General features: G+C 39.3%; 2 protein-coding genes across 5 annotated transcripts in view; one reads left to right on the top strand and one right to left on the bottom strand.

The window, feature by feature from the left end:
- The window catches only part of LOC139462558 (inactive phospholipase C-like protein 2), a 220,729-nt gene extending 212,497 nt beyond the window's left edge, over positions 1–8,232 (top strand). For 3 of the 4 annotated variants that reach the window (XM_071244378.1, XM_071244375.1, XM_071244379.1), the window contains exon 27: positions 1,390–8,232. The gene's annotated coding sequence lies outside the window, so the exon portion shown is untranslated. The remainder of the gene's footprint in view (positions 1–1,389) is intronic. The other variant, XM_071244376.1, reaches the window with a different exon arrangement.
- A 313-nt stretch (positions 8,233–8,545) lies between these two features.
- The window catches only part of LOC139461670 (uncharacterized), a 48,536-nt gene continuing 32,244 nt past the window's right edge, over positions 8,546–24,837 (bottom strand). The window contains exons 3-8 of the mRNA XM_071243128.1: positions 16,001–16,183; positions 15,075–15,249; positions 13,556–13,838; positions 12,656–12,769; positions 11,699–11,941; positions 8,546–10,397 (exon numbers count right to left, since the gene is read on the bottom strand). Coding sequence (XP_071099229.1) covers positions 10,095–10,397; positions 11,699–11,941; positions 12,656–12,769; positions 13,556–13,838; positions 15,075–15,249; positions 16,001–16,183 — 1,301 coding nt within the window. The 3' untranslated portion in view covers positions 8,546–10,094. The remainder of the gene's footprint in view (positions 10,398–11,698; positions 11,942–12,655; positions 12,770–13,555; positions 13,839–15,074; positions 15,250–16,000; positions 16,184–24,837) is intronic.

Below are 24,837 nucleotides of genomic sequence, written 5' to 3'. Positions count from 1 at the left end.
ATGCATAGTGTTGCTGCAATATTTGATCACTGCATTGCAATTCAACATAGTCTACATCAGGGGTTTGACTGTAAAAACCAAGTTGTTTCCCGACCTCAATCTTTGCCCAACCAAGGAAATAAAAAATCTTATTCAGTTCAGTCATTGCACTTACAGTGCGCAACTTTTTTTACGCATGTTACGTCACCACTAGATGTGTAGGCACACCCACATGGAAAACATCCTCCTATATTTAGACCTATTCAGTTGTTCCCTCAGTTTGGATGACATGGGCATTCCTGCACTTCTATGCTTTACCACTTCCTGTTTGTGGCGCGAGTATCTCTGTTGTTAACATTGCAGTTTACGAACCAGAAAATTATTTCAGCTGTTTTTGTCTTGATTTAAAAACATAACAATTAAAAAAATGATTTTTAATGTTTATTTTTATGTTTCACATGGTCATTTTTATGAACATCGATTAGTCCCTCGAGACCATCCATAATCGCTGACATTCTCCAGATCGATCAATTGACCGATTATTTAATCAATTACTCCACCACTAGTTGTAGGCTAAGCCGGCTGTCAAGCAAGTAGCATATACAGTGGTCATATGTAAAACAACAGTAGTTTTTATAATAAATTTGAGAGCTCTGATTATTGATGTGAATATTCAAGGTGATAACCAGCCCCAGTAAGCTGTACATCAGTGGGATGCAGGTTTGACAGCCAGTAGCTAGGGATGAGGTCGTGAGGGTCCGTGCTAACGTACTACATTCTGGTGGTGGATCATACGCCTCCCACAGTTGAGAAAATACCATGCACAACAAGTGAAAGATTCTCTGAAAATAAAATATCTGCAAAATGATTTTTAGACCAGACCATTTTTTAGATCTTGTAATCAACTCTTGCATCTCATTGTTGTGTTCTTGATTTGAAGAAAAATGCTATTCTTGAAATATCACCCCTATAAGATTCCAGCCAAGTTGTCTTTACCTTTAGGACATGTAGATATTGGTCACATTACTTTCTAGAAGGGCCTGTGAAGATCCAGGGTAGAATAGGTCTTCAGCAACCCATGCTATCCGTAAAAGGCGACTATGCTTGTCATAAGAGGCAACTAACTGGATCGGGTGGTCAGGCTCCCTGACTTGGTTGATGTATGTCATCGATCCCAATTGCGTGGATCGATGCTTATGATGTCAATCACTGGATTCTCTGGTCCAGACTCAATTATTTACAGACCGCCATCATATAGCTGGAATATTGCTGAGTGCGGCGTTAAACAACAAACAAACGTTCTAGAAGATGGGTGGAACTGATGACCAAAAACTCATTCACTCGAGATAAAAATATTGTCATGTATAACCAATGATATTCCTTAAAGACAAATATTTGTGTCTATTTCAGCAGCCATCAGTCAACTGTCAGGAGTTTACACCAAATAAGCTGCCTTACTCTCTTTGTTTGACAAGCATGGAGGGAAACAGACACCAACAGTCCCGACCAGAAAGAAATGGAATACCTCAGCTAAACAAGACAAAGACAGAATCAGCCGAGCAGGGCCATGGAATCTGTGATTAGAAAGTATATGTACATTTATTTAATCAACTGTGATGCAGGTTCATGTGTATGTCAGGTTTGAATAGAGGTGTGTTATTGCCATGTTACTGATATGGAATATATATCATAATGACATGGGTTATATATGATGTTGGTGTGGAATATGCATGCATTTTCATGCACTATACATGAATTTGATGTGATCAACATTTTGTATACATGATATCGGTGTGTAATATACAAGTATTCACATGATGATGTGTGATATTGGCATGTATTATATCTGGACAATGCATTGGGTTATAAATAAGATATTGACATGTTATGTACATGACCGTGAATCATGAACAGTTAGGACACAGGTGTGTATAACCAAGTCTTTGATCATCCATCTACATTGTATTAATGTACAATACAAACATGTAATAAACATGCTATTGACGTGTTATACATAGTCATGACATACACATTTCTACATTGTATTAATGTACAATACAAACATGTAATATACATGCTATTGACGTGTTATACATAGTCATGACATACACATTTCTACATTGTATTAATGTACAATACAAACATGTAATAAACATGCTATTGACGTGTTATTGACATCTATACATAGTCATGACATGCACTTGTCTGTCCCAACAGGAACCTTGACTTTGTATCCATACCCTCAATATGCTCTTTTTCCAGATTTGTTGACAATGTGCCCTTGTCAGATGATGGGGTAATTGTCTGACATGATGTTGCTGTTTCCTGACTGACAGTGACATGAATGATGTAAATATATTTTTTCTCTGCCACGTGGCATCAGTGATCAATTTTGATTATAGAAAATGATATTTGTTTTTGATGTGAAAATGCAATTGATTTAGACAATTGTTGTATAGCTAAATGTTATCACTATTGAAATAGGATAAGCTATGTTATGTCTACTTATTTTCTGTGATTACTTAATCGTCTCAAGACTGAAGTCATCTGAAAATTGTGATTTGGAATGAAATCTTTTGAGACACATTATTTTTTTAAATTCAATTACCTTGTCCACCAACTTGCTGCAATTAATGTTATATTTAGTTCAGGTTTAAAGGAACTGCTGTTCCACTGATGCAAATAAGCACTAAATATCCTTGGTCCTGTTACACAAAGCGATCCTAGTGCTACCATAATCACAAGTCTATGTTAAAGGCCATGTAATGTCAACATAGCAACTGTAGATTTTAAAACTTATGTCACCTTATTAACAACATTGAAGATGCCTTGGGTTGTTTACTGAGGGAATTAATCCCTTACAGGCATTTATTGTGTGGAACAGGGCCGAGGGAAACAGTTGTCATCGCTGCACCGCCAGCTTTAGGCCACGCCCCCAAACAGGTTTGTTTTGGAAGCCAGTTACAGAGCGTGTGAAATATTATGACTTTTTATCTCCCTGACGTTGACTTATGTATTCAGTTGCCCTATAAAGCAATGGAGTTAAGATTGACTTAGCACTAAGATCTCTTTGTGGAACGGGGCCCAGTAATGTAAATTATACATATGTTTCAGTTAAAGTTGTATGTAAATATAGACTTCTAATTTCAGTATGAGTAATTTTAAGTTCAAAAAAAATATTTACACTTCTTTAACTTGTCTTATTTCCTTCTAATGCAGAGTTACTGCATACCAGAGAACATATTACACTGTTAGACATTATGGAAAATGTGCAACCTTTATTTGTCACTGTTGTTGTATTTTGTGAACAGTACAGGGGATTAGTTTACATGCAGTGCATCGATTCGCTGCAAGATGTAAATAGCCATGAAGCAAGGTTGAAATTGAACAGTTCATCATTTTGCAATTTCTAGAGTACCAATGTGTTCATTCATTGTACATAGTCATTGGAGTTGTGTATATACTGAACCCCAGTCTGGGGTTGTTAGGAAATCAGTACTTTTGTAGCATGTTACATTACCTGCTTGATATCGGGCTGTGCAATCAACTGGATGCCATATGAAGTCTTTGTTTTTGTTTCCAATAGAATAAGTTGTTAGGGATTTATGAGAATGATTATGTCAAAGTTGTTGGTAGGAAACTAGTTTTGTCAGTTCAGTTGTCATGAAAGGGTTATTGGTCATAATTAAATTTGATTGGTGAGTCCACGTAGAAAAAGTGTTCTTTGAGTTCATATATGAGAGGAGGTGCAAGTCTGTTTATTCAACTTCTGGGATGGTTTTTGTTTTAATTATGTCTTTAACAAAAGTAACAAGCTTTATTTAGATCTTAAACATGCATGCAAATAACTAAACAGACCAATTTCAACTTTTTGTTATATTGTTACAAAGTTACAATACAGTTATTGTTAAAGGCTACATATACTTGTACCGTATTCAGCCAAGCAGTATCAGAAACGTTTCATCAAATTATCACAATAAAACAAGAAGTTGAAGTCTTCAGGCCAATTCTGTCTTCTTTGATATTTCAGCTTCAAAATGCCACATGAAAAGAGACTCTTTTTTACAGATAGGACTATGAAATACTTCAATGAGCTATTGGTAAATATGAAAAGTCAACACCAGACAATAATCAGTCTTGATTATGTGCTGAAACAGATTCCATGGGGTGTATTTGAATGGAAATTGAATATGAATGGGTATGTGTACTGTCATTGTTTTGCTAATTGATCTGCAAACATTTGTTGACTATGATGGGCCATTTTTTTTCTTTAATATTAATTTGAGGTTAGAGGGAAATATTTCAAAACTATTTATTTTAGTTTTGTTTAAAATTTGATTATATATATGCTCCTCACAACAAAATAAGCATCAACAATTATTTTTTGCATAAGTCTTACATAAGTGCAAAATGTGTATACCCAAATACCCTAAAGAGGCAGAAAAAGTCACTGTACAATAAACAAAAGGGTGAACCATCCATGGAAACATATACTACTCAAAAGAAGTTAAGGGCCACCAGATTATTTCATATAACTAGTAATATGAAAGAGTCCTTAACTTCTTTTGAGTTGTATATATACCTCAACATTCTACAATTGCTGCATTTCCAGTGGCAACTGAGGGTGGTAGCCATTCCGGGTTTTCTCTAACAGATTAGAAAGACTTCATTTGTATGCCCAAACGAAAGCAGTAAATTGAAATAGTTACTTTTCTTTGTAATTAGCTTGGTATTTAGTTGCTCTGTTTCATGTTGGCTAGACTTGGCTGTACGTTGATATTTCTGTATGTTAAATGCCAACCATGACAACTTTGATATCAAGTTACAATAGGCACCGGTTATTTGTTTTACTTAAATAAACCAATTATGTAATGTTCATGATTGTTAGCTACTTTGGAACTTCAGGTCAAGGAATCGAAAACCAGACAAGACGATTATGGACATTCAGAATATCTGGCCCTCCCTCTTTTATTATGATTGCCCATTTCCTTACAGTCATTACACCCAGGAGACCTAGACTAACATTTAGTCTCTGAAATGAACATGTTGTAAACTGTTGTTAGATTATAGCTATGAAATGAAATAAAGAGAGGCCCAGAGGCTCGCTTCATTTGCTGAAACTGCAGTAATGTAGACTTGCCCACTATTATAGACTTGCATGGGCTGTATTGGATATGTTTGTTTCAGGGTCTGTAGGACAGACTACATGGAGATCTTCAAGATCTTTGTACAGAATTTTATGTACTGCCCAAGACGACCTTCCTGCAATTAAACAGGAAACTCCTTGTTTGCAAATAAATTGTTAAATTTCATTTGTCCGTCCTCACAACTTAACAAATTTGCAGAAGTTCAGTTTGAGCAGTTGTTGTTAAGAAATGAACATTGATAGAAGTTTTGTTTCTGATTCTTGAGGTGAATACTTGGACATAATATTCTCCAGGAAAGTAGTATAAGTTGTTGCCTAAATCTACTGTATATTGTGCTTATCTCATTTAAATATGGTATTTTCCTGTAACTTACTTTGTATATGAAAGCTTCAGATGGTTATTGTGTCTTTCTATTATAATTGTCACAAGAGGCACCATGTAGTATGTCAAGTAAGCAACATGTTGATGTTTTGGTTCATGCAAACTATTGTTTCAAGAAAGCTTCACTGGTTGTCATTGGTTTGACCAAGCAGTCAATAGTCATTTGTCAAAAAAAGGGGGACAGAAGAATAAACTTCAATAAATTCTTTTAATGTACTCACCTACAGATTACAAGGAAGGATTGCTGTAACATGTGATCGTTTGTTTTCCTAACATTAGTATCCTTAAAGTGACTTTTTTATTTGAAAACCTGGTTCATGGACCTTTACTGGTTTCCCAAAGAGTTGTTTTTTTCCAGCAACTATATATTGGTTCATTGCTATTTCATTTAGTCAACATAATATTTAATCTCAAATGTCAGAGTTCAAAGCTTTGAGACACAGGTCAACATGCAGTCAACTTTTGCGTACATGTATAAGAAAGTACAATTACCGTGAATGTTGTGCTGAAATGTTAACAAATGGTTACCAGGCAATGTGGAGGTAGTAAACTATTTTATTGCCTATTTGTTTGACACTGTTCTCATCCTGAGGAAGAAAAGCTGCCCTGAATGCTTGTAATAATGTCATCAATTATGAACACTGTTTGTAATAGTTTAGGCCTTTGGTTTGGAGAAAACTGATACTTTCATGTAGAATAATACTAAAGAGAATTAATTTATAGTTGTATGTTTTCAGTGAAAAACTTCATGTGACCAAACTCTACATAGAACATGATGTCTCGACATTTGAACATTCTGTAATGAACATGTGAAGTTTAATTTAGAAGTGGTATAATGTTTTCAGTTATACTGGTAGTACTTTCTTTTCATCATGATATGCAGTGATATATAGTTCAAGAAACCAATGTAGTGCACTTTGAGTATGCAAGCTATGTTTTCTGCCTTTCTTAATCATTGTCTTATTTTGTTGCCTTTATGTAGCATCTTTTATTCTATCATTCGTCACTTGCAGTTTTTGAAAGTTCTCCCTGGTTCATCTGCATATGAACAGAAGCTGTTTTCTTGACAAGTTTCTTGTATTTTTTTAGAAAAAAAAACTGTTGGCAAGAAGCCAGAATGTTGACATGAAGGTCCACCATCTATATTCCCATTATTTCTAACCAAGCTCTAAGTATTAATCCAGATACCCAGTATGTACAATTATGCTCATTGTTTGTTTCTTGTATGAAAGAAATATCTATTTATATTTACTTGTTATTGTGTCAGAACCTATCGGAACAGAGGTGACTTCGTCATGATCCAAGAACATTTGGTCATGTATCTTTTCCATTCATCTTACCAAGGCTAATGCTATTGTTTTATTGGCCTTGGTTATATATAGAAATAGCCTGTGTAAAGGACATGCAGTGGACATCAGTTCTAAGTCAACATGGAACACAATTCATTGATCTCTCTACTCAATGCTTCCAACCCTCCAGTGTTGCTCAATTTATGAACATTCATGACCTGTAGTTTCAGAGAAATGATTGATGTGTAACGAGTATGTACATGTGCCAGTCTGAATTCTGTAGAAGCAATGGGATAGTTCCTCAGTGTCAGATGAATTTGGAGAACTGTTGACATTCAGCTCCCTAACCTCATCATCTGAAAACATCTTATAATAACAAATGAAGCTACCAATATCATTGTAACACTTTACATAGTCAGTGCTTATGTAAGTTGCAAGAAGTCAGCGCCTGCTTTTAATATGTATTTCACACAAGCAAGTCAAGTTTATTCTGTAGCTGCATTTTCTTTCTGAGCAGGTCCTGTCCACAACTGATGCCACATCATCAACATCTTCTGTCACATCTTTGCAATATTATGTTTGGTCTGATAAGTGTATCTATGGTGTTGAACGCATGCACACTTAGAGATTACAGAATAGGAGCTGCTTGGAGGAAAGAATGGGTAGTCCTGCTTGTATTCGAAATCTTTGACTATCTGAAAAATTATAATTTTCTTGATTGTGTCATTGTTGATGAAAAGACTTTTGACAGAGGAAGAATATGCATCTGAAGGCAAAGAGAAAGGTTGTCATGAAAACCAAATTAGCACAGTCCCTGATAAAAATGTTGATTACTTCTAATGAGTTAATTTCTTACAAATTGACACTTTCTGGGCTGTTGGTTTTGCAACTGCAGTTCAGTTGGTAGAAACTAGGACTTATGTAGATTTGAATTTTGCTATGGGCATTATCACAACAATAGCCTCAGAATGTAAGAAATGATGTTCATTTAATGTACTTTCTTTATTGCGCCCAACAGGGTGTCTTTGGTCAGATCTGCACAAAACTGTAACCATACAAGAAATCTTAGAAGACCTTTGATGTTGGAAAATAATCTACCAGGTCAACATTGCCTTGATATGTAAATGCTTGACATTAGTCGATTCCTATTCGCTGCAAGTCTTTAGCTATTACGTTGCTGTATGTGTTTTGACCCACATTACATTGAGGTTTCAAGGCACAAGACAACATTGACTGTGACATGATTTGTTTTATCCTAGGTTTTGATGTTGAGCATGACATGAGCATCTTGCCTCTACTGATACTTGGTCCTGTCAGGAACTTGAACTGTGACCTGATGCTGCTCTGCGAGAGCCTTGACATGTCACCTGTGTTACACTATCATGGCACTGTTATGGATCTGTCTTACAATCACTTGTTAGACAGAATATAAAGCAGTTTATAAGCAAATAAATCACTGTGGTGTTTGTTGTTTTTACAAAGAGTCACAGCTGCTGATGACTACTAGTATCATTGTAACCATCCCATGGGACTAAGTCTCAATGTTGCACTGATCTACATCCAACAGGAACACCATGGTTTTGCTACTTCCCCCAATAAAGTGTTCACAAGTCTTGTTCTCGTGGTTGTTGGTAATTGGTTTAACTCAAGACATGCCAACTCAGTTCTTGCTTTTGATTAATGTTTCTGGAGTAACAGATGACTGACGAGCAAAGAAAAAAAATCTGATTTATTATGAAAGTGCTTCAACATTTTAATAGAATTCTACTCAATTCTCTACATAATCTTACAATTTTGTTCAGCTATAACATGTATGGATTCATTTGTTAAAAAACGACAACAAGCAATAAATAAAATGCTTTTTAATGCATCATAAAAAGTGTATGGCACTTGATTTGATGAAATATATTCTTCTAAAGTCAGGTACTGAAGAGTGATTTAAAGAGGGACAAAGTACTTTATAACACTGATAAGATGCATCAGTAGGTCACTCATTACAGAATGATGAGGTAAACAAATGTAGACATCCTCAGTCAAATCTGGAGGATTTGATTATGTCAAGGATGGGTGATGTATAACAAATAGAACCTTCTAATTTTCTAAAACGATGTCTCTAGAGAATTGTACATCACATGCTGAATTTCATGAAAACAATGCTTGTTTTTCATGCCAATGTTTCTTTGTTATTGAACAATAGAAGTTTGATAAAATCTGTGGGTGTTAATCCAGTCTGTTCGTGGATATTGGAACTAAGGTATCTGTGTCAAAGGTCAAGTTGTAACAGCAAGGAACAGTTGTCCAGGCTGAAAAGATTTGCCTTTTGTATGGACAATGTTCATTCAATGAAGCATTAAAACATTGCTAGGTCATAGGACAAGAGCATGCAGAATCCAGAGAGAATATGAGGAAACCAGAAAGAGCATGCAGAATCCAGAAAGAGCATTCAGAATCCAGGAAAAACATGCAGAATCCAGAAAGAATATGCAGAATCCTAAAAGAGAATGCAGAATCCAGAAAGAATATGTAGAATCCAGAAAGAATATGCAGAATCCAGAAAGAATATGTAGAATCCAGATAGAATATGTAGAATCCGGAAAGCATGCTGAATCCAGAAAGAATATGCAGAATCCAGAAAGAGCACGCAGAATCCAGAAAGAATAAGCAATAAAGAAATAAACACATCCTCTCCATGACTGTAAAGATCGATCTAAAATATGTCATATTGCCGCAAGACTATGGTGATCGAGTAGACTGAGTATGACTTAAATGTGACCTTCCATCAAAGCGGAACCAAGAAGGATCACAAACTGTACCCATTTGGAGAATAGAACCCTGATCGTGGGCACGGCGAACTACTACACTACACCCTCATTGACCTGTCCAAGATGACAACGTATTCTTTCTACCCAGAATTCAATACACATAACAAACTCTGACATTGTGAACACCAAACTCCAGCAGGTGAAATGCTGAGGGATTTATAAGAAAGGTATAAATAATGTTTATGTTCATTTGAGCAGATAAAAAACGCAGTATCTTATAAAAGTAAAATATCTTTTAAATGCTGTTTGGAATGAGGTATATTATACAGTCCAACCCTACGCGTTCTTGCCCTGAACTTGTTCACTCTCATCACCAGATACTGTCCAAACTTCACCGTTTCCTCTTCTACATTTTACATGTTCGTCTGGGTACATACACCGATAAGTACACCCTTTTAGAACACGTTTCGGAAGCTGTTCCCAGAATCGTCGCTCGAACACATCCATGGTCAACTCTGAACGCTTCACAAGGAACTTCAGGACGGCATATTTAATCTCAGTGAATCCACATAAATCCATTCTATAGCTCTGTCGGGAGGAAGTATTTTGCAGTAATATAAACCTGCTCTTTCTCCAAGAGTATCTAAATTTGGCGTCATGTACGAGATCGCCGTCACGTGAAGCTCGTGCTCCTTGACTTCAACCAATAGCTGGGTGAGTTTCCAGGCTAGGTCACTTTGAACCAACATATCCGTGTGGAAAATAATGCCCTTGTGGCTGTTGTCAAAACGTCTGCGGGCAGTTTCTGACGCCTTGTTGTACGCGGTCAGGTAGGATCCCTGCAAATAGGAAGGTAGTATTTGCATAACGTTCATTCGAGAAGAGGAAAAAGGAATGGCGCTTAGCTTATTACCAGGCGTACACTGCATCAAGGTGACCCTTTTCATGCTTTGGTCACTTATTTTACAGGGAAAGGTACTTAGTTAACCGAATCAATAATACTTGTGGACTGAAAAACCCCTCGAAAACAAACTGAGACAGACGCAAAGATTAAAGCACGGTCAAGTAGTTTCGGTGAAGTGGAACATTTCGAAAAATGGCCTCATGACAGATTAGCTTATAAAATGGTATTGAAACAGAGAAACTAATACACTGCTGGGCAAAAGAAAATATACACCTATTGTGTGAAGACAGTGAAGCTAATACACTGCCGGGCAAAGGAAAGTATACTCATGTTTGATGGTGGCTAAAAATGAAACAAACAAGAAATGGATATTTGATGGTGAAGTATTTGATATGGGACTCATATTGGTGTTAAGTTTGCAGTGGTTCTGCGACTGTTTTCCGCCACTTAACGTTATGAAAACGATGTAATTTTTGTTATTAAATTCAGTTGAATACATTCTTTTGGTAAGCAGTTTATCCAATCTCATTAAAATCAGATCGACGTTCTCACTGCCAGTAAACAAAGATCTGAGGACATCCCATTTCGGGTCAAGTCAGAACGACCTCTCGCGAACTTTGACCGATCACTGAAATGACTATCAAGAAGTCGACATCAGCCAATTAGAAAGCAGCTTTCTCGAGCTTTACGGCACTCGTTTCAACCTGGCGACTTCCATTTCAGACTACGCTTGAAAAATATGTTGACACAGTTCGCGATTAAAATTTTGAAAACTGAACGAACGAAAAATCCGGAATATCAAATATATGGCAGTGAATCCCACGTACTCAGCAACGCCTCCTCCGTTCACGGAAGCGAGAAATAGACGATAATTTTGACGGAATCAGTCGCACGGGCCGTAACTGTCGTTTGGAATACACCGTGTTTACGTTTTCGAGGTTGCATGATAAGAAAACACATTCCGACTGTTACCTTCATGATCTGGTAAGCGACGCTTTGATTGGTCGGATGAAAGGTCGTTCTGACGTGACCCGTAATGGGATGTCCCCAGATCTTTGTTCAGCGATAGCGAGAACTAAGATCTGATTTTACTGAGATTGGCAGTTTATCGTGAATGTTTATTAACGAGTTTATTTCAACACCGTCAAAGAAGATAGTTTCTTAATTAATTTGTCAACTGCATTTTGTTTCCTGTTATTCGTATGATTTCCACTACGCAATACGTCTATTGCTTACGTAGTTGAGATCCCTGCATGTGTACAACTTTGTGATGTTTGTGTCTCCCAACTCTTTCTTTATCCTCTGAGGGCTCAACATCCGGGCTGCTATCTCAACGGGCGCTTCCGGTTTCTCATCGTCATCAGTTTCCTGTGTCTGCGCGCGCAACACGTCAGAGAACGTTATGACTACTGACTGGTGCCCCTCCGCTAGCACCGAGGGCGGGATTTCAGTGGCTTCCCCTACAATGTAACTCTCCACCTAAAGAGGTAAAAAAATGAAACGTATAAACAAAAATCAGTATCTGATTTCACCAAAATTTCAGTGATAACTGTTCAGTTATTAATTAAGAGTATATCCCGAATGTCATAGTTAAAACATTTTAATATACATGGTTTATTATGTCGGCACCTAAGGGCCATAATTCAAAGTTTCATATAATAGTGGGTTTTTTCGCGTATTTTTCATCTAAACTGTCCACATTAAATAGAGAATCTCACCCGAGTGTCTTTTGATATCAAATATATCAACAGGAGTTGATAAAAGTGGAAAAATTCCGAGGCTTGCCGAGGATTTTTGCCACTTTTATCAACGAGTGTTGATATATTTGATATCAAAAGAAACTCGGGTGAGATTTTATTTATCATCCAACATCATTCTTCCAGCTTTTTCAATTTGTAGACAGTAATTGGCAGTGTCTTCAGTGTAAAAAGTACTGCTAACAGCTTCAGTAGCAGAGCAATTAGTGATGTCATTTGATTGTGACGTCACTGGTTACCAATGACATCACAATGCTTCACCATGGTCTGCAAAGCATTGTGATGTAATTTCATTGCAGCGATATCTACAGTGTAGATATCGCTTGATCTAATCCAAGCGATAGCTCCTGTGGGGGCCAGTTTTGGATGATAAATGACAATATCTTCATGACATTGTATGATAAGATAGATTAAAGCATGGTCCGGGGGTACTGACTGTGAGCCTCGTGGACTGGTCTCCCTGGAGGCCGGACAACCACTTCTGCGCCACCCTGACGAAGTAGGATTCACCATGGGGGTTCTGCGTCATCTCCTTCACCTCTAGGATCGGCTGTCAATGGATTGAACAGGTTACAGATATTTGTGTTGGTTGATATGTATTCCAGCTATATGACGGCAACCAATATATGATCGAATCTAGAGCGGACAATCCAGTGATTAATATTACGAGCAACGATCCACGCCGCCCGGCTACGATTCCATGGATGAACAAATCCATCGAGGCTGACCACCCGATCCATTAAGCCTCCTCGTAGACCAAGCCTCCTGGGCCCACTTGCACAAAGCGATCTTAGCCGTACGACTATTGTAAGCCTATGTTGAAGTATGGGAGTTACGATCATCTTATCGCTAAGATCGCTTTGTGCAAGTGGGCCCTGGAGTCCCGGAGATATTTGTGAATAACACGCACAAGTACTTCCCTTATGTTAATGTCGTGTACCTCGATCAATATTTATTTTCAAATAAAAGATAAAGGCTCCTAGTTATGAGAGAGAAATGTTACAAATAGCGTCACAATGAGTGAAAGAAAAACATCATCTATTTTGCGACCTTGAAACACATGTAATGTACACAAAATCTTTCATGATATACAAAACTGTTCCTCATAATATGTGTAGTATATACATAAATATATCTGACATATCTGATTATCAAAGGAAGAGTAGTATAGTCTGTTATTAAAGACACAACGTCTGCGCTTCAACACATATCCATATCAGACGAGGTATATTGTGATGTTAAACCCCATTAAAAATAGTCATTAAATACAATGTCTTGTTAAGAACGTGTCAAAAGTACATTGCAATCAATTACAAATATTTTCCATTCATCCAACCTTTGTTATGAATACCGCTTTTTCGTATGCTTCTCTAAACTGTATTTTGGCCACCTTTACGAAAGCGGCAGGCGCGTTCATTGTGTGGGCAATAAACAACGCCGTACAGTTGGTGACCAATCGCTGGCCGTCTTCTATGGAGCCTTCGGGCCTAATATCCAGAGTCTGCATGTTTCCAGGGAGTTCACCGGACGAGAAGACGCCGTGATTGAAGCCGTCCATAATTACCAGCGGGCTGTGGTATATGAGGTCCGAGTCAAAGGCCACGTCATCTCTCATTGACCTGGGAAGTGGCCGATTACAACAAAAGAAACAGACAAATCAATGACAAGCATCAAATACACACAAACTCAGTTGTGATCATTCTCGTATTCCTCATATTGTGAAAGTTTAGAAGCAAAAAAGTCAAAACAGTTCTATTTGCCTTGAAGGTATATATACTGTATTGGGTTCAATTGCAACAATCGTAGAGTTACAATAAGTGTACATACACTGACGGCCAAAACAAAGTATACACTTGAAAATTGGATTTGACAAATATAATGCAAACGTTTCAAATCGTGAGTAGGCTCAAAACAGTCTTCAAATCGTGAGTAGGCTCAAAACAGTCGCCGAAACACTGCAAAGTTAACGTCCAAAGTGTGTCTATCATTCCCGAATGAAATACATAACCATCGAGTAATATTTTTTGATTGTGTCTTTTTTAGCCCCCATCATGGTTGTATACTATTCTTTGCCCCTCAGTTTACTTAAGGTCGCTATCTGCAATCTCAAAGTATAGATCACTTGTAGACGAAGGTCGTTAAAGTTATGCGTGGAGTGGCGAGGAGATGGACTGCGTTGACGGATTTGGATTTTCATAAACTAAGTTACCAGGACATCCTGCTTGTCTAGCTGACGCAAATGAGGATTGTGTGGTTACAATGTCTGGTCTGGTCTGGCTATCCCGACTGTTACTCCTACTCACGACTACTCGCTATCCCCACATAGCTCAGACCGCCAGATATAGCCGTATTAGTGCTGTGTACAGCGTAAAACAACTTTCACACACTCACTGACTTATTACTGCATTTCAGAGTGAGTGAGTTGGGTTTTACGCATCTCTGAGTAATATTCTAGCAATATTCCCGGGGACACCGGGCTTCCTACATTCTACCCTCGTAGGGAATAGAACCGGACCTACGGTACCCGACGTATGGAATCTTATGTTTTACAGTCGCAATGGATATTCTTTCCATGATGTGGTAAACGTTTAATTCTGTTTCTCCGTGACAGCGTTAACGTCATAATCAGCACATATGAGATCATGGGTTCGCCCTGGTTATATTTCTAGGTTTGTCAGCAGCGCTCGTGGGTTTCACCGAAGTGGTAAACGTTTGAGACCTGTGTCACATCGGGCTTTCCTCCCACAGTAAGCTGGCACCCCGTGATATAACTGGAATACTGTTAAATCGGCAGTGAACCCAACTCACCCACTCCTATGAGATCACACTTCCCGAATCACGTCAGCGACACTCACCTAAACGCTTCGGCCACGCTCGTTATCCGGGATATCCCGTCCAGGTCTCCAGTGATCGTCATGATAGGGACTGGAAATGCGGATGCCTTCATCTGTGGTTTTAGATATGTACCCATCAATATAATCCCACTAAAAAAATCCGGTACCTCAGCTACATATGTTGCAAGCATGGCCCCTGAAAAGTGAAAAGTTAGAACAAGGTTTGAGGGCGGCTCCATAAATGTAAGAAGAAGGTTTGAGGGCGGTTCCGTACAAGTATGAACAATGTTTAAGGGCGGTTCCGTAAAAGTAAGAACACGTTTAAGGGCGGTTCCGTAAAAGTAAGAACACGTTTTAGGGCGGTTCCGTAAAAGTAAGAACAAGGTTTGAGGGCGATTCAATAAAAGTAAAAAAAAACAAGTTTTGAGAGCGGTTCCTTAAAAGGAAAAACAAGATTTGAGTGCGGTTTCCTCAAAAGTTAAAAAAAAACAAGGTTTGAGAGCGGTTTCCTTAAAAGTAAAAAAAACAAGGTTTGAGAGAGGTTTCCTTAAAAGTAAAAAAAACAAGGTTTGAGAGCGGTTCCTTTGTAAAGTGTAAACACGGTTTGAATGTTTTGCGTCCAAAAAGCGAAGATATAATTCTACCATCAGAGAATTACATAATGGTAGGCAATGCAAATATGTGGGAACAAAGAATTCAGTGGTCCGATTTCTTCTAATGTCTGCCGACCTACGACTATTGTCTCCTAAGACTACTTTGTGGAACAGGTTACAGACACCGTGAGGCCAACGACAATGAGACTGCCTGTGTTGTAGCCAACAGTAATCTTAATTTGATACTAATTCACCATACAGATTTTTCTGGCTATGGGGAAGTAAAACAACATGCACTCGTTCAGCAACAGTGTCTTCTGGGCAGACATTAACACGTATTCATCATTCTCTCACCGCCTCGGCCATGGCCGGCAACAAAGATGGCGGCGTCCTCTGCGTTCATCCCCTTGACCGTCAGCTCCTCCAGACCCATGATGACCGTCTCCCCTAGACTGTCCGGGGTCAGGGGTCCGTCTGTCTTCGTGTCCAGCAGACACACCCACAGAGTGATCCCGCTCTCGAACTGCAAAACAGCCGCTGAAACAAGCAGATGCGGATTGTTGTGATAAAATCCACCCGATACAGAATCAGTAACGACATCTGTACCAACAGTATGACACACAGTTTCAGCCTGGCTTGCCTAACAGTGACGTACTGATACCTGTATACACAAACACGAGCGCACGCTGACACGCAGCACGTACACACACCACACCAAATGAGGACATATTATATACTTATATATATATATTGGCTAGTTGTAGCATTGTGTTCATTGTTTGCAAAGATGCCCTTCGCAACGCGACATCATCACGAATAATTGACGTTACAAACTATTTATGTGACGTCGTTCTAACGATACGCCATGTGAGGTGACGTCTCCACTTGAGACCAGGAGACCCATGTTTCCTACTTTATCTCAGTAGACAGGGACTATGGGAAATATAAGCAACAAACAACTCGCCACTCGAAAATACGGATTATCTGTCCGTCGTGAATTAATGTTGAAAGTTCCGCGACAAGACTCGTAACAGGCGTCTATGCTTGCCGTAAGAGGCGACTGACGGGATCGGCTGGTCAGACTTGTGAGTTGGTCGATGCATGTCATTGTATCCCAATTAATTAAATCGATGCTCATGATGTCAGTTTTATTCAGACCGCCATCATATAGCTGGAATCTTGATGAGTGCGTCGTTGAACAACAAACAAACAAACAAGCAAACAATAATATAGCTGGTACATTGCTCAGTGTGGCGCCAAACAACAAACTCTAAGTCTTAAAAAAATGTTTAAAGCGTCTGTAAAATATTATCTTACATTTGGTTCCTCTTTCACGAGAGCGCCACTCACCGAACATCTCGTTACGACTTGGATAGGTCTACGGTAGTATATATGTCACTGAGATCTAAGAGCTAAGATCGCTTGGTGGAACGAGGTCAAGGTCAGGCTACAGAGCGGCGAGTGCTTAACAACAGACACATCATTTTGTTTACGTGGTAGTTGTTATCAACGTGGGAAAGTAATAAATGGATTACAAAGATTGTGTCGATCGTAGACGTAGCTTTGTTCTATATTTGCAGCCATAAGTGTTGTTCCTAAAGAATGTGACGGGAACATGGTCAAAATCTGACGTTCCTATAAGCCATTGTCTAAGGGTGAACTAATATACAGTATTCTTCTTGTAGTGTCAAGGTATTAAAGGGCGGTTTATTATTGCATTGCTAGTTGATATTTGAGGGCTTCCTGTTCATTATGGGACGATCGGGTAGCCTAGTGGTTAAAGCATTCGCTCGTCACGCCGAAGACCCGGGTTCGATTCCCGACATGGGTACAATGTGTGAAGCCCATTCTGGTGTCCCCCGCCGTGATATTGCTTGAATATTGCTAAAAGCGGCGTAAATCCATACTCACTCTCTCACTCACTCTCTCACTCACTCACTCCTATTCATTATGTACGTGCCTCCTTTGCAATGTACGGATATTTTAAAATCAACTAAAGCACTACTCAAAAGAAGTTAAGGACAGGACCGATTCTTTCACGTTACTATCAGTAATCTGTCCTGAACTTAAAAGTATATTACTCTTTTGAGTAGTGGGATATTAGTGGTTAAGGCATTTAAGTGTTGTTAATTGCATTAAAAAAGTCTTTTTATCAATACATTCGAGCTTTGTGAACACCAGAAGTACCAGTGCTATCCTTTCCTACATGAGTATGTTAATTATGGTCGTTTCGGTTCCTAATGACATCAGACTATGACCGTTAGGTCGTCTTGTTTCAGGCAATAGCATAACACTATTCCACATTGCCTCAGTCGTATTAAATTCATTTGCTAAAGCAATGTCTGAGAAAACGAGTGACTGTCATTTTCAATCGCCGCCGCAATCAGAAATATCCCATTGGAAGCCAGTAACTACTGGACTCTTGGTCATATGTACCAGTAGCTGACAGCATTAATTGGCAACTCTCCACACCGACACACAATCAGCCAGTCACACATTGTAACCATCTGATTCTCAGTTTGGTCGGCTCTTCTGACAAGCATCCCATGAGAAACAAACTGGAGGTATTGGTGATCTATTCGGACCCGGATTTCCAACAAAGAGACATGGTTGACACTAGAACCGCCACATTCTTCACGCGGTAAAGGAGAAAAAGATACTGTCAATTTTATTTATGTCTGCATCGTGTCATCCTTTCCTTGTCCAGCCTCATCAGCTAAATGAACTATTCTATACTATTTTCTTTTGTCCCCATTACACAACACCATCGGATTTAATTGTATATTTATCAATCATCACTCTCTCTGGGTGTACCCAACTCAACCTTAACAACTCAGCTTTCGTTGCGCGCCGCAGGAAAACCAGTCACTTGATGTTTATGTCTGACGGCGTTCCGTCTATAAAAACAGACACAAGATACCATTTCTGTAAGCAGAACTGAGGTGGTCCATTGTCCATTGTTTGGCATCTGTTGCGGGTGGTCATCTACAGACGGATCAAGATAAACAGACATTACTTCTCAAGTATTTCTGGCATTCGGAAGAATGGTCAACGTGAAACTAGCACTGCAAGGTCTGATGTCTTCTTTAAATTTGACCATACCATGCCGGGGAAGGGGAGAGGGGTTGGGGCGGGGTTTACATCAAATTGTTGGTCTCTTAGCCGAATGGAATGTATTTCATACTAGGATCATCGACAGTGGTCATTCTCTGGCGTTGACTTTTATATTCACACAATCTTCCGGTCTGATCCTCAACAGTCTTCTCGGGAGAATGATATGTCTGATGCCATACAAACACACAAATGTGATCGTAAGGAGCTTTTCCTTCCGAAACCTAACACACATGCCGTTCAGTGGTTATCCTGTTTCCTATGTTCAAGTTGACATGTTCCTTACTACATCTCGACCTGGCTTACTTCTCATGCTTCACGTGGCCAGCATTGAGACATCACACACAGACCCCACTTCATAGCTTCAAGGGGCGGTCAGGTAGCCTCGTGGACAAAGCGTTCGCTCGTCACGACGAAGATCCGGGTTCGATTCCCAACATGGGTGGAAGATGTGAAGCCCACTTCTGGCATCTTCCCGAGGCAAGTTATTCCATAATACCAGCCTAGTTCGGCAAGCGTGGAAACTGGACTTTTAAAGTCAGTTAACTCTTTTGCCTCGGGAAGATGACGCGATATTGCTAAAATATTGCCGAAGGCGGCTTAAAACCATACTCACTCACTCATTACTTGAAGACATTGGGTTGGGTTATCACCAGTATCTACGTCATATCACGACGTGGCAGGAGACTCAGGGCGAACCGGGATTCGAACCTACGATCATAGGTTTCTGGCGTGACCATGAATGCAAAGAATCGACCCAAGATCAGCAGGCTCTGACCCGCATAACGGACTCAAGTCTTCACATCGAAACTGTCCCTGATTATGACCTCAAACATTAAGTTTATGCAATTTATTTATAGACTTATTCATGTATATTTAAATAATAAACCTTCATATTCCACACTTCAAAAGCATTTATCATATTCAACTCACAAGGTGTTTAAATAAAAAAGAATATTCTTTTCCACACTGACAAGACACCGGAAGTTTCAAATCCCACTACAATTAGATGTATAAATTGTTTCATTTTATCGCCTTCTGTGACGTTTTCAACTGTGTTGAAATACATTACAGCAACCCCAGAACAATACAGTGGCTATTTATTACCTTAGTCTTTCATTACGATAACAAGGCATTGTGACAGCTGTACCCCAAGTGTCAAGTGCGGCCTTTATAAAGGTCAACTATTTATGAGTAGCGTTATTTCATGTTATTAAACACGAGCTGATACATGTACTGTCAAACAACGGATATTTATACTGTCAAACACGAAGTGGCGTTTGCACTGTCAAACACGAGCTGCTATGTTTGTTTGTCGTTTAATGCCGAACTCAGTATTCCAGCTGTTTGACGGCGGTTTGTAAATAATCAAATCTGGACCAGACAATCCAGTGATTGACATCACGATCATGGATCTAAGCAACTGTAGAAATATGTATTGTTATACTTGATTGTGTTGTGTTTTCATGTATTAATTATCATTGATTTTCGGTTGTATAGCAATGGTTCATTTCCATTTACCCCATGTTTTTTTTCTGATTGCGATGTCTCAGATTCGTCCAGATAATTGAGTCAGCGAGAGCGTATACGTCAACGCTCTTTTTAGCAATATTCCAGCAATAATACGACGGGTTTGATGGGTTTGACATCTTATTAATATAGGGAACTGAACCCGTTTCTTTCGGCGTTACGAGCGAACACCTTAACTGCTAGGCTACCCCTACCCCCCTTTACCGCCACAGGAGATATTGTATATCGTGGCTACTACACTACCGAGCAAAAGAATGTATCCCCTCGTGTATGATGGCGGCTAAATATGAAACCAACAAGACATGGTTATTTGATGGTGATGTATTTCGGATACGGGTATCATAGTTGTGTTTTGGAGCATAAGTTTGCAGTGTTTCGGCGACTGGTTTGTAATTTTATGGTAAACTCCCGTTTTCATGTGTTTTATGCTTTTTTCTTTGAAATAGTGAGTGAGTAAGTGAGTGAGTTAGGTTTAACGCCGCTTTATCAGTATTCCAGTTACGTCACGGCGTGTCAGCTTAATGTGTGAGGAAAGCCCGAAGTGATGCAGGTCTCAGACGTTTACCACTTCGGTGAAACACACGAGCACGGGTATGGGGCTGACAAACCTAGAAACATAATCGGGGCGAACCGGGATTCGAGCCTACAATCCCAAGGGACGCAACTCTGCACAGCAAATCGCGGTCACCCGTGCCCCCTTCTTTGTAATAAAGAACAATCTTAAAAAGGAACATATCTGTCCATATTGGGCTCTGCTTTATTTAACATGTTCACATAGCTGACGGAGGAGTCACATAATTGAACAGTCATATATATCTGGATAGCATTTGTGAACGGTGATCAACTGCATGATAATCCTAATTATGTCACAAGAACGACATTTGAAAACTAATTTTAAGTGATATCAATTACCTAATGGTTGAGACTGTCGGCACTGCTTGGTTACCCATAATGCATCACCAACATGACATGTTACAATGTATTATTTACCTCAGGACATTTAATGTCACGTGCAGCAGGCATGCTAATTTACCCGTCAATCAACCGAGAGTTATGATAAACTTCCCACGACTTGTTGTCCAGAGGAGCTGGTTGACCTTTGACCTTTACAGCAATCTAATCCTGATTACTTGTACCGGACAATGTGAGACAACATTTCAATCGCCCTTGTCAGCATTGATTGTAATAAATACCCCACGTCAGACAGAATGTCTGTGACAATCTCGTGGGTTATGACTGTAAGGATCAAAGTTGGATACGAGTACCTAACAGTAGATCTATACTAAACATAACTAATTATGTATTCAACGGGAATAGGAAATTAGCGATTTATGTAAGAAGGTTCTTTGATGTTTCTATGGTTAGCGTTTCTTTTGGCGGTGAGTATATATCATCACGTGTCAGCCCGATGTGGAAGGAAAACCCTTAGACGTTTACCACTTTGAGTGAAACCCACGACAATGGGTATGGTGCTGACAAACCTAGAAACATAATCGGGTTGACCGTGACTCAAACCCGCAATCATAGATTCCTGATGTGCCCAAGGGACACAGCTCTCTGCTGCGAAATTACGGCGCCTTAGCCGACTTGGACAGCCGTACATCTTTTCGTGAAAAAATGGGATACAAGGACATTAGATTAGATTCAGCAGGGCAAAAGAAAGGATAAACTTGAAAAGGATTTTGGAAAAAAAAACCTTCAAAAGTTCCGGGGGAAAACTTAAGGTCCAAAACACAACTACATCAAAGGTGGATAAATCCTTCTTTTGCCCCGTTCAGTAATGGTCTAGTGGCAGAGCGTCCGCCCGGAGAGCTGAAAGTCCGGGGTTCGATCCCCTGTCGCGTCATACCAAAAAACGTTAAAAGATGGTACTTGTTGTTACCCTGTCTGGCGCCCGGCATTAAGGGCCTAAAACAAGGACTGATCCGCGCGGAGTAAGTATACAGCTGTGTCTGAGTGGGGTATTCATGTTAAACTGCAGCATGATATCTCAGTGGGCTAGCACTATAAATCGGCATCAGTCCGGACAAGTACACACACACACACACGTACGCACGTCGTTATATATGTGCAATAATCTTGGACGCGACGCTGAACTCCATTTCACCTCACCTCACCTCACCTCACCTCACCCACCAGCTTTCGGCAATGTTCTGGATTTATCTTTCACGGTATGTATCGATTCCTCGAACTATCGGTAACTGCATTGCAATACAGCGATCACAGAATATAATAATAACAGAAATTAAAATAAAAGGTGAAGCAATAGACGCAGAGGGTTGTGTTAATTCTAAACCGAACCAGGGTTTTTCGGGTTTCTACTGACTACGCTGAGACACGTAACAGATGGAATGGGTCACTTTGGGAGTGTGATGTTTTGAGCATGGGTGGGTGAGTGAGTAAGTGAGTGAGTGGGTGCGTGCGTGAGTGAGTGAGTTAGTGAGTGAGTGAGGTTTCACGTGGCTTTAGCAATATGGCAGCCATATCACGGGGAGGGCAAAAGGAATTGTTCACGTTGCAATCATACCGAGAATCGTACCAGTGTCTTCGGCGAGAGAACTGAAAAATTAACCACTTGGCTACTGAACCTTATACCCCACCCCCATAACATATATAAAAAAGCAAAAGATAAATAGGAAGATAGTCTGAGAGATACCTGTGTGTTTTAATGTGTTCGTCATCCATATACTATTACATTCTGAGAGTGAGTGAGTGAACATTTTTTTATAAACACAGAAATAACCTTGTTCAATACATATCAAGTTTTATCAACAGCTTCACGGAGGCATGTAAACATACTGCCTCTATATTTCCTATAAGTAAAAGATATTATGTGACATCGTTCAGGGGACCCGCTTATTTCTACTTTTTCTCAGTGGACAAAGACGATGGGATATATAAAGGATAACCTCCTCGCGAATCTTATTTATCAAACTTACGGTACAGGAATTTTCGTAACATCATTATTCGTTTTAGACTTGGCCTGAGTGATCTAAAAATTAAAACAGGGAGATTTTCATCTATTGAGAAATCCCTAAGGTTATGCCCATTCTGTGACAGTGTTGTCGAAGTTGAATACCATTTTATGTTTATTTGCCCTATGTATATACGAAAATCTAGGAAACAAGTACATTGTCTTCAGTACTGTCCTGCAAGGATCTTCTAACACAAGATCAACTGGCTTTGTATATACATCATGCGTTTTTGTTACGAAGTGAATTGTTACCTTGACTTTGTATCTTATATAATATGTTATGTAACTCCGTTGTATATGGGGACCGCCTCCGAGGTTTAATGGTAGAGCGTCAGCCCGGAGAGCTGAAAGTCCAGGGTTCGATCCCCAGCCGCGTCATACCAAAAGACGTTAATTGACGGTAATTGTTGTTACCCTGTCTGGCGCTCGACATTAAGGGGCTAAAACAAGGACTGGTCGGCTCGGAGTCAGTATACTGTGTCTGAGTGGGGTATTCATGTTAAACTGCGGTATGGTATCTCAGTGTGCTAGCAGTGTAAATCGGCATCAGTCCGGACTAGTACAAGCAGCCACACACACATGCACGTCGCTATATAAGTGCAATAATCTTGGACGCGACGTTAAACCCCATTTCACCTCACCTCACACCGTTGTATATGGGCCTGTGGCCTTTCATACAATAAAGAATTGAATTGACTCGGAAACACTCATAAAAGAAAGTCCCATGTGTTATACAAGTGTGAGTTTTATCCACAGCTTCCCGCCTAGATAGCTAACGTACACGCTATTACCCGTATCTGTAATCTGTGGTTTCAGGGAAATAACAACCATGTGGTAATCAACCAACCAGCACATCATCTACTCTTAAATTTTAATGAAAATGCGCTTAATGTTATGATAGCAAATTAACATTTAAAATACTCTCAGAAAGATATATAAGCTCGTTATCACATCTGACAGTTGCATGTACAGATTTCAGGTCTCAGTAGAGGTAACAGTAAAGCCTTTACATCATCCACGTGCTTACCTTGTAAAGAGCAAATCAAAATATTTTCATAATCAACAATTTACCTGTCTCTCACGATATCAGCACCACAGCGCGACTGTCTACCACAGGCGTCAGGTGTGCAGTAAAGCGCATAATAGCATTTTAGATAAACATACGGTTTTGTGCTCAGTGTGCCGGATGAAGTCGTTAAGGATGAAAAGCGAGATTTATTAACATGAGTTTGTATAAATGGGTTTCTGTAGCGCTTATGTCTATGTATCTGTTTCATGCATGTAATACTGAAAACGTCTGGGCGAGATGAGAAAATTATATGTTTCGCTTATTTTATTTCATACTGAGCTATAAGCAGATTTGTAAAAGATTTGTTAATCTTTTTGATTGCTTCTGGTATATCAATGAGTTCATCCTTTTTTAAGAAACTCAAGGTCAGAATTGATGGAATCGATGTCAGCTTTCTGTTCTTCATAACATTCATGATTAAAAAAACCCAACAAATATTGCGAAAACACCAAAAACCTCGTTTTCTTATGAATAGTTTACATGTACTTGCTTCTGTTACTGTTTTCA

Source organism: Haliotis cracherodii, unplaced genomic scaffold, assembly GCF_022045235.1.
Source record: "Haliotis cracherodii isolate W230 unplaced genomic scaffold, xgHalCrac1.p SCAF_15, whole genome shotgun sequence".
NCBI lineage: Eukaryota > Metazoa > Mollusca > Gastropoda > Lepetellida > Haliotidae > Haliotis > Haliotis cracherodii.
This window is presented reverse-complemented; position numbering and strand designations above follow the sequence as displayed.